Source organism: Crocuta crocuta, unplaced genomic scaffold (genome assembly GCF_008692635.1).
Source record: "Crocuta crocuta isolate KB4526 unplaced genomic scaffold, BGI_CrCroc_1.0 scaffold650, whole genome shotgun sequence".
Lineage (NCBI taxonomy): Eukaryota > Metazoa > Chordata > Mammalia > Carnivora > Hyaenidae > Crocuta > Crocuta crocuta.
In genome coordinates this window covers 822,682-830,907 of record NW_027532882.1, presented here as the reverse complement: position 1 = coordinate 830,907, position 8,226 = coordinate 822,682, and the positions used below count along the sequence as shown (strand labels likewise).

The window sequence follows — 8,226 nt, the reverse complement described above, 5'->3', positions numbered from 1 at the left end:
CCGGTGTCCCAGGATGGGAAGGAGTGTGTGGTGAAGGAAGTGGTCCCTGGGGACAGTGTCAACAGCCTTCTGAGCATCCTGGACGTCATCACTGTGAGTGGGCCATCTTGGGGGGCGAGGAGGCTGGGCGTGAGGAGAAAGGCAGAGGGCTGGTTTGGAGAGGGTCACCTTGGGGGCCCCAGTCTCCGATACTTCCCTCGGATGCTGCCTGTGGTTGCTCAAGGCACCGACCTTGGGAAGGACCGGGGAACGGAGAGGGGGCTCAGAGCCCCTGATCTCGAGCCTCCTCCTTCCCCTGCGCCCCAGGGCCACCAGCACCCCCAGCGCACCGTGTCTGCCCGGGCGGCCCGAGACTCCACGGTGCTGCGGCTGCCCGTGGAGGCCTTCTCCGCCGTGTTCACCAAGTACCCTGAGAGCTTGGTGCGCGTGGTGCAGGTCAGCGGGCCTTCCGCCCCCCTCCCCCGACCTCACCCGACCCAGCGTGAGCACCCCGTGGGCCGGGACCCAGCAGCCAGCCCTGAGCAACCAGATCTCCAGGGGGGGCCCCTGTCCCTTCTGTTTAGCTCCACCCCTTCTCCCCCTGGCTTCTGCCACCTGATCCCGGGGTTTCTCCCTGGCTGGCCCTCGGCCCCTGGCCAGCGCCCTCACTGCCCCGACTTTAACCTTCCCTCCACTCCACCCCCTTAAGGTTTAGTCCCAATCTTCTTGTTATCTGACCCCCAGTGTCTCACCCCCAACTTTCTCCCCGGCCCCGCCCACCCCTGACCCCACCTCCCCCCGCTCCTGCAGATCATCATGGTGAGGCTGCAGCGGGTCACCTTTCTGGCACTTCACAACTACCTAGGTCTGACCAACGAGCTCTTCAGCCACGTGAGTTGTGCCGGGAGCACGGGGATCACGGGGCTGTGAGGCCTGGGGGGCGGTGGGTGATGCATGCCTCCCAGGCGGCACCACCAGGTGCTCTCTGTCACCAGGAGATCCAGCCCCTGCGCCTCTTCCCCAGCCCCGGCCTCCCAGCCCGCACCAGCCCCGTGCGTGGCTCCAAGCGGGCCGTCAGCACTTCAGCTACCGAGGAGCCGAGGGAGACGCCTGGCCGGCCACCTGACCCTACTGGGGCTCCACTGCCTGGGCCTGCAGGTATCCGAGAGGACCCCAGCCCTTTCCCAGGGACCCCTTAGCTGGGTGCCCGGGTCTGACTCCTGGCCGGTCCCCCAGGGACCGCTGGGGACCATCGGAAGCGCTTTCCTAGTTCCCTGCCCCCTAATCCTGGCTTCAGGCCTGGTGGCCCTGAGGGGGAGGAGCCTGAACACGTGTCTCCTGCAGGGGACCCGGTGAAGCCCACATCCCTCGAGGCTCCCTCCGCCCCGCTGCTGAGTCGCTGCATCTCCATGCCAGTGGATATCTCAGGTTTGGGGCCCCGGCGGGGAGCGGGGGAGGCCACCGGCCTTCCGGGCTGAGTGGAGATGTGCCGGTGTTGACTTTTCCGTCTGTGAAGTGGGTTTACTGGCAGCACTCTCCTGGCTCTTTGGCGGGTAACCCTGGAGATGGCTGAGCAGGATTCGGAGGGAGAGAGCGGTAGCACAGCAGTCCTGCCTGCACGGAGACGGGATTGGGCGCATCCGTCCAGCGTGGTCACCTGCATCTTTATCGTTTCTATGAAACGCCTCCTGCTCACGGCAGGCTTGCAAGGTGGCCCCCGCTCGGACTTCGACATGGCGTATGAGCGTGGCCGGATCTCCGTGTCCCTGCAAGAAGAGGCTTCGGGGGGACCCCAGGTGGCTCCCGCCCGGGTAAGGCCTTGCCCGCCCCCCTCCCTTCCCTCTCCCCAGGGCGCTCCCAGGACCCCTCGGGAGGTCAGGTGGGAGCACAGAGGTCACGGGCCCTGCCCCATGCAGACCCCCACACAGGAGCCCCGGGAACAGCCAGCAGGCGCCTGTGAGCACAGCTTCTGTGAGGAAGAGTTGGCCGCCGGCGGCTGCCCCTTCGGGCCGTACCAGGGACGCCAGACAAGCAGCATCTTCGAGGCGGCCAAGCGGGAGCTGGCCAAACTGATGCGGATTGAGGTGGGCGGCCGTGGGTCCCGGGGAGGCGATGCGGAGGGTGCGGAGGCCCAGCCAGGCCCGTCTCAACCCCCCTTTCTCTCCAGGACCCCTCCCTCCTGAACAGCCGGGTCTTGCTCCATCATGCCAAGGCTGGGACCGTCATCGCCCGCCAGGGGGACCAGGTGAGGCTGACTCCCGTCTCTAACGCAGCTCTGACCCCCAGTCTCTTTCTGGCCTCTGACCCTCGCACTTTGACCCTGTATGTGGATCCTTGAGTACGTGATTTCCGCCGCTGATCCCAGACGTTCTGACATTGATCTCTACGTCCCCTGGACCTATCGACCTTTCCTCTCCTACCCTTGAACCTTTTATCACAGGACCCCGACCCTTAGGTCTCTCTTACGTGCCCTGGCCTCTCCTGTGACTTCTGTTTTCTGACTTTTCAATTCTGCAGTGCGCTCTCACGTTCTGTGTGCTTCCGCCCTGGGTCCCTGCTGGGATGGGTGTGCGAGAAGTGTGTACGGGTCAGACTCTGGACCCGGAGGCTATGAACCAGCCCCTGGAGCTGGGGTTCAGTGCTTCCTGGCGGCACCCAGCAAGTGTGGGAAAGGGTATCGCACGAAGCCCTCTGGTGCCGACAAGGGGAAACTGAGACCTTAGTCGTGATTTCACAGTCTGGGAGGTCAGAGGGGGCGAAGCAGCTCACAGGGAGCTGGGGGGCTGGGTGTGACAGGACACAGGCACCGAGCTGCAGCCCCCCCCTCAGGGGAAGGTGGGGGGGGCCCAGGCTTGGGGGGGTGGAGTTGGGGCGTGGCCCACCTGCCAGCTGGCTGGGATATTCTTCTATCACTTGATCTGTTGGTTGAGCCGATGCTTTGCTGCTCATGGCAAGGGTGGGCTCCTTTCTATGGAGGAAATTGGGTGAGGCTTTCGCCAGCTGATCCCGTACTCCGGGCGGAGGAAGTGGTTGCACCTCGGTTCTTGTGGTGGAGCCCTGGGTGCTGCTTATCTGGGAGACTACTGGGCTCGACCCAGCCCCGGACCAGGCAGGCCTGCAAACAGACCAGACTGGTCTACAGCCACACAAGGCTCCTGGGGTCTTCAGAACGTTCTCAGGGACGTTAATCTGCAATGTCTCCCTCCCAAGATTTCAGACCAGACATTTGCCAGTGTTGCCACATTTCCTATTGACTCAGGAGGGTGCTGCTGGCATCTAGTGGGTGAAGGCCAGTCACACAAGAATGTACAGGACAGTCCCTCCCCCCGCCCCTAGCAGAATTATCCAGTCCCAAGGTTAAGAAACTGCTTTACACAGGTATTGCCCAAAGTGTACTTCTTGGAACACCAATATTACACACAAGGGATCTGTGCTCAAACAGGTGTGGGGAGTGTTGGCTATTTAATCCCTTTGTGGAAACTCTATTAGCATATTCAAGGCTCTGAGAAGTCCTGCAGTGAAGACACTCCCTTCCCAATCTGATGACAAAATGCCAGATTAATTTAGTAACCCCCATTCATATCCCAGAGTCTGGAAATTCTTAGAGGGTTCCAGCAGGCGTGTGTGTCTCCTGGGACTGTGGAGGCAGGACATACCAGCAAGGTCCCTGCCCTTGGGAAACCCACAGTTCTGACAGACCTTGCACTCAAAAGAATTCCACCAATTCTTAAAAAATCATGTGCTTAGTGCATGCACATAAAAGATGTTCTTGCCTTTATAAAATCTGACTTAGGCAGGGTAACACCTCCGAGGAAGTAACCTCCAGCTAATGAGGAAGGAGGGGGAGGAATCAGTTAGGTGCAAGGGGCAGAAAAGAGCTTTCCAGGCAGAGAGAAAGCTTGTGCAAATGTCCTGTGGTGGAAATAGGATATTTGATCTCTAGGAAACAAAAGGAGGTCAACAGAGACGGAGTGGAACAAGGGAACTGGGAGAAGGGAAATATATATTTGGTGATAGTTTTTTGACATATAATTCACATACTGTGCAATTCACCGGTTAAAGAGTAAAAACCCTTGGTTTTCAGTACATTCAGAGTTGTGCGACCATCACCACTATCAGTTTTTTAATAATTTTTTAAAAAGTTTATTTATTTTGAGAGAGACCCACAAGCAGGGTGGGGGCAGGGAGAGAGAACCCTGAGCAGGCTTTGCTCTGTCAGCTCAGAGCCCCATGTGGGGCTCAAACTCATGAACCCCAAGATATGACCTGAGCTGAAATCAAGAGTTGGCGCTTAACCGACTGAGCCACCCAGGTGCCCACCCCTGTCAATTTTAGGGTACTTTCATCACTGGGGCGCCCGGCTGGCTCAGTCAGTAGGGTGTGCGACTCTTGATCTCGGGGTCATGAGTTTGAGCCCCACGGGGTATAGAGATTACTTAAAACTAAAGAAAAACCATATAGAACACTTTCGTCACCTTGAAAAGAAACCTCATACCATCTAGCCATCACCCTCCTAACTCTGACCCCAGCTCTCAGCCACGCCTACTCTTACATCTGTATAGATTTGTCTGTGTTGGACATTCCACACGAATGGACTTGTATGTTATGTGGCCCTTTGTGTCTGGCTTCTTTCACTGAGCGTCGTGTTTTCAAGGTCCATCCACGTTGTAGTGTGTGGCGGGCCACTCCTCCATGACTAGGTAGAGGGGCTCCCACATTTTCGTCTACCCATTTATCACTTGATGGACACTTGCGTGATTTCCACCTTTTGGCTTAATTACACATATGCCGCGGGGAAGATTTCTGTACACATTTCTACAGTTTTCCGTTTCCGTTGGGTATATATCTAGGAGTCAAATTGCTGGGTCAGGGCAACTCTACTTTTACCTCTTTGTGGACTGCTTTTTATTTACTTACTTTTTGAGAGAGAGAGAGAGGGAGGGAGAATCGGGGCTCGTGTTCACCCGCTGTGGGGCTTGAGCTCACAAACTGAGATCACAACCTGAGCTGAAGTCAGATACTTAACCGACCGCGCCCCCCCCCAGGCGCCCTGTAGACTGCTTTTAACTTCCGCCAGACTGTTTTCCCAAGCGGCTGCCCTGGCTTTACATTCCCACCAGCAGCGGAGGATGGGTACAGTTTCCCGGCATCCTCTCCCACATCTGATTCCAGTCACATCCCAGTGTGTGCAGCAGCATCTGTTGGTTGTGTGTTTTTAGTGCTGAGAGAGAGAGCGAGCATGCATGTACGAGCAGGAGAGGGGAAGAGGGAAAGAGCATCTCAAGCAGTCTCCATGCTCGGCTCCGAGCCGACGCGGGACTTGATCCCATGCCCTCCCCCGGGATCATGACCTGAGCTGGAATCAGGAGTCTGACACTCAACCAGCTGAGCCACCCAGGTGCCCCTTATGGTTTTGATTTGAATTTCCCTAGTGATTGATGGTTGTGATCATCTTTTCATGTGCTTATTGGCCATGTGTCTACTTCCCTGGAGAAGTGTCTGTTCTGAGACTTTTCCCATTAAATTTTTTTTTTAAGTTTATTTTTGAGAGACAGATTGTGAGCATGGGAGGGGCAGAGAGAGAGGGAGACACAGAATCCGAAGCAGGCTTCAGGATCTGAGCTGCCAGCACAGAGCCCAACGCGGGGCTCGAATTCACAAACTGTGAGATCATGACCTGAGCCGAAGTTGGACCCTTAACCAACTGAGTCACCCAGGTGCCCCGACTTTGCCCATTAAAAATACTTTTTAAAGGGGCGCCTGGGTGGCTTAGTCGGTTAAGCGTCCGACTTTCGCTTAGGTCATGATCTCGAGGTTCGTGGGTTCGAGNTCTCTCTCCTAGAAATAAATAAAACATTAAAAAAAAATTTTTTTTTTTAAAAATACTTTTTAAAAAATATTTTATTTTATTTTTGAGAGAGAGCACGCATATGAGCAGGGAAGGGGCAGAGAGAGAGAGAGGGAGACAAAGAATCAGAAGCAGGCTCTGGGCTCTGAGCTGTCAGCACAGAGCCCGACATAGGGCTTGAGCTCATGAATGGTGAGATCATGATCTGAGCCAAAGTCAGACGTTTAACCGACTGAGCCACCCAGGCACCCCTCATTTTTTAAAGTTGCCTTTTTGTTACTGAGTTATGAGCATTTTTTTTAAAAAAAATTTAATGTTTTATTTATTTCTGAGAGAGAGAGAGAGCGTGAGCAGGGGAGGGTCAGAGAGAGAGAGGGAGATACAGAATCTGAAGCAGGCTCGGCTCTGAGCTAGCTGTCAGTACAAAGCCCAATGTGGGGCTCGAACCCACGAACTGAGAGATCATGACCTGAGCCGAAGTCAGGCGCTTAACTGACTGAGCCACCCAGACGCCCCAAGAATTCTTTATGTAGTCTAGATACAAGACCCTTAGCAGATACATGATTTGCAAATATTTTCTCCTAGTCTCTGGGCTGTCCTTTCAGTTTCTTGAATCAGTGTCCTTTGAAACTCAAAGTTTTTCATTTTGATTAAGTCCAATTTATCAATTTTTTATTGTTGCTCATATTTTTGGTGTCATATCTAAGAATTCCTCACCAAACTCAGAGTCACAAAGATTGGGCCCTATGTTTGATTTGTGAATTTTAGTTTTACTTCTTACATCCGTGTCTTTGATCCATTTTGATATGGTGTGAGGTAAGGGTCCTAGTTGGCTCTTCTATGGGCTAACTAGTTGCCCTGCATAAACACAGGGGGTTTAAGCCCAGCCACGCCACACCCCTACGTAGCCCTTGAAGCCTCTTGCTGGCTATGTTGGAGGGCATTTATGGACCTTGGGGCACCTGGCTGGCCCAGTCGGTTGAGCATGGGACTCTTGATATCAGGATCATGAGTTTGAGCCCCATGTTGGGCATAGAGATTACTTAAAAAAAAAAAAAAAATCTTAGGGGCACCTGGGTGGCTCAGTCAGTTAAGAGCTCAACTCTTGATTTCGGCTCACGTCATGCTCTCACAGTTTGTGCATATAGGGCTCCATGCTGACAGCAAGGAACCCACTTGGGATTCTCTCTCCCATGCTCTCTGCTGCTTGTGTGCTCTCTCACTCTCTCTCAGAATAAAAAAATCTTTTAAAAGAATTTATGAGCCTTAATCTGCTGTCAGATCTTGGTAATCCATTAGTAATGGCTACCATGCCTGCGGACTGGAAATTAGATGGATGTACCACGCAGCTCAGCGCTCCAGGCCCTTCCCCCCCCCCCCCCCCCTCCCTTAACTCTTCCATCCTTAGCCTTTCCTCCGAGTGCACTGAGCTGGGGGTGGGCGTGCTGCCCCCTGCCCATCTCTGCCTCTGCCCCCCAGGATGTGAGCCTGCACTTCGTGCTGTGGGGCTGCCTGCACGTGTACCAGCGCATGATCGACAAGGCAGAGGACGTGTGCCTGTTTGTGGCCCAACCCGGAGAGCTGGTGGGGCAGCTGGCGGTGCTCACGGGCGAGCCCCTCATCTTCACACTAAGAGCCCAGCGTGACTGTACCTTCCTGAGGATCTCCAAGTCCGACTTCTATGAGTACGGCCGGGCCCCCCAGTGTTGGGGTGGGAGTGGCACTTGGAGGGCCCCCCTTGACCCCTTTGTGCTGGGGCAGAGGTCATCCCTCTGGATGCCCGGTGCCTTTCCCCAGACAGCTTTGAGCCCATCTCCTCCCACCACCAGGCCACCTCCGGCCCTTTCTGCTTCCTAAGGGCGCTCCCTTCCAGCCCCCCTCCCCCAACCCACGCGCCCCCTCCTCTCCCCCTAGGATCATGCGCGCACAGCCCAGTGTGGTGCTGAGTGCCGCGCACACGGTGGCCGCGAGGATGTCGCCCTTCGTGCGCCAGATGGACTTTGCCATCGACTGGACGGCGGTGGAGGCGGGACGCGCTTTGTACAGGTGCAGCTCGGGCCTTGCCGAGGACGCAGCCCCCGCCCCGTCGCAGCCCCCACGCCCCACGTCTGACCCGCTCCCCACCCCAGGCAGGGCGACCGCTCTGACTGCACCTACATCGTGCTCAATGGGCGCCTGCGGAGCGTCATCCAGCGCGGCAGCGGCAAGAAGGAGCTGGTGGGCGAGTATGGCCGCGGCGATCTCATTGGCGTGGTGAGCGCCCGCCCACCGCTCTCTGAACTCTGGAAGGTTCCTCTCCACTGCTCCCAGCAAACACCCCGTCCTATGGGACGGTGATGGCGGCTCCCTTCCGTGGGCGGGAGGAGGGGGCGACTCCTTGGGGGATGGACTCGCCCGGA

The 8,226-nt window shown here is 56.2% G+C and overlaps 1 protein-coding gene across 2 annotated transcripts in view; it reads left to right on the top strand.

Moving 5' to 3' along the window:
* PNPLA6 (patatin like domain 6, lysophospholipase) overlaps positions 1-8,226 on the top strand; it is a 21,177-nt gene that overhangs the window by 4,461 nt on the left and 8,490 nt on the right. For both annotated transcript variants that reach the window (XM_077745719.1, XM_077745718.1), the window contains 11 exons: positions 13-93; positions 307-435; positions 790-870; positions 975-1,137; positions 1,324-1,407; positions 1,681-1,790; positions 1,896-2,063; positions 2,147-2,224; positions 7,307-7,512; positions 7,742-7,873; positions 7,957-8,080. In XM_077745719.1, coding sequence (XP_077601845.1) covers positions 13-93; positions 307-435; positions 790-870; positions 975-1,137; positions 1,324-1,407; positions 1,681-1,790; positions 1,896-2,063; positions 2,147-2,224; positions 7,307-7,512; positions 7,742-7,873; positions 7,957-8,080 — 1,356 coding nt within the window. The remainder of the gene's footprint in view (positions 1-12; positions 94-306; positions 436-789; positions 871-974; positions 1,138-1,323; positions 1,408-1,680; positions 1,791-1,895; positions 2,064-2,146; positions 2,225-7,306; positions 7,513-7,741; positions 7,874-7,956; positions 8,081-8,226) is intronic.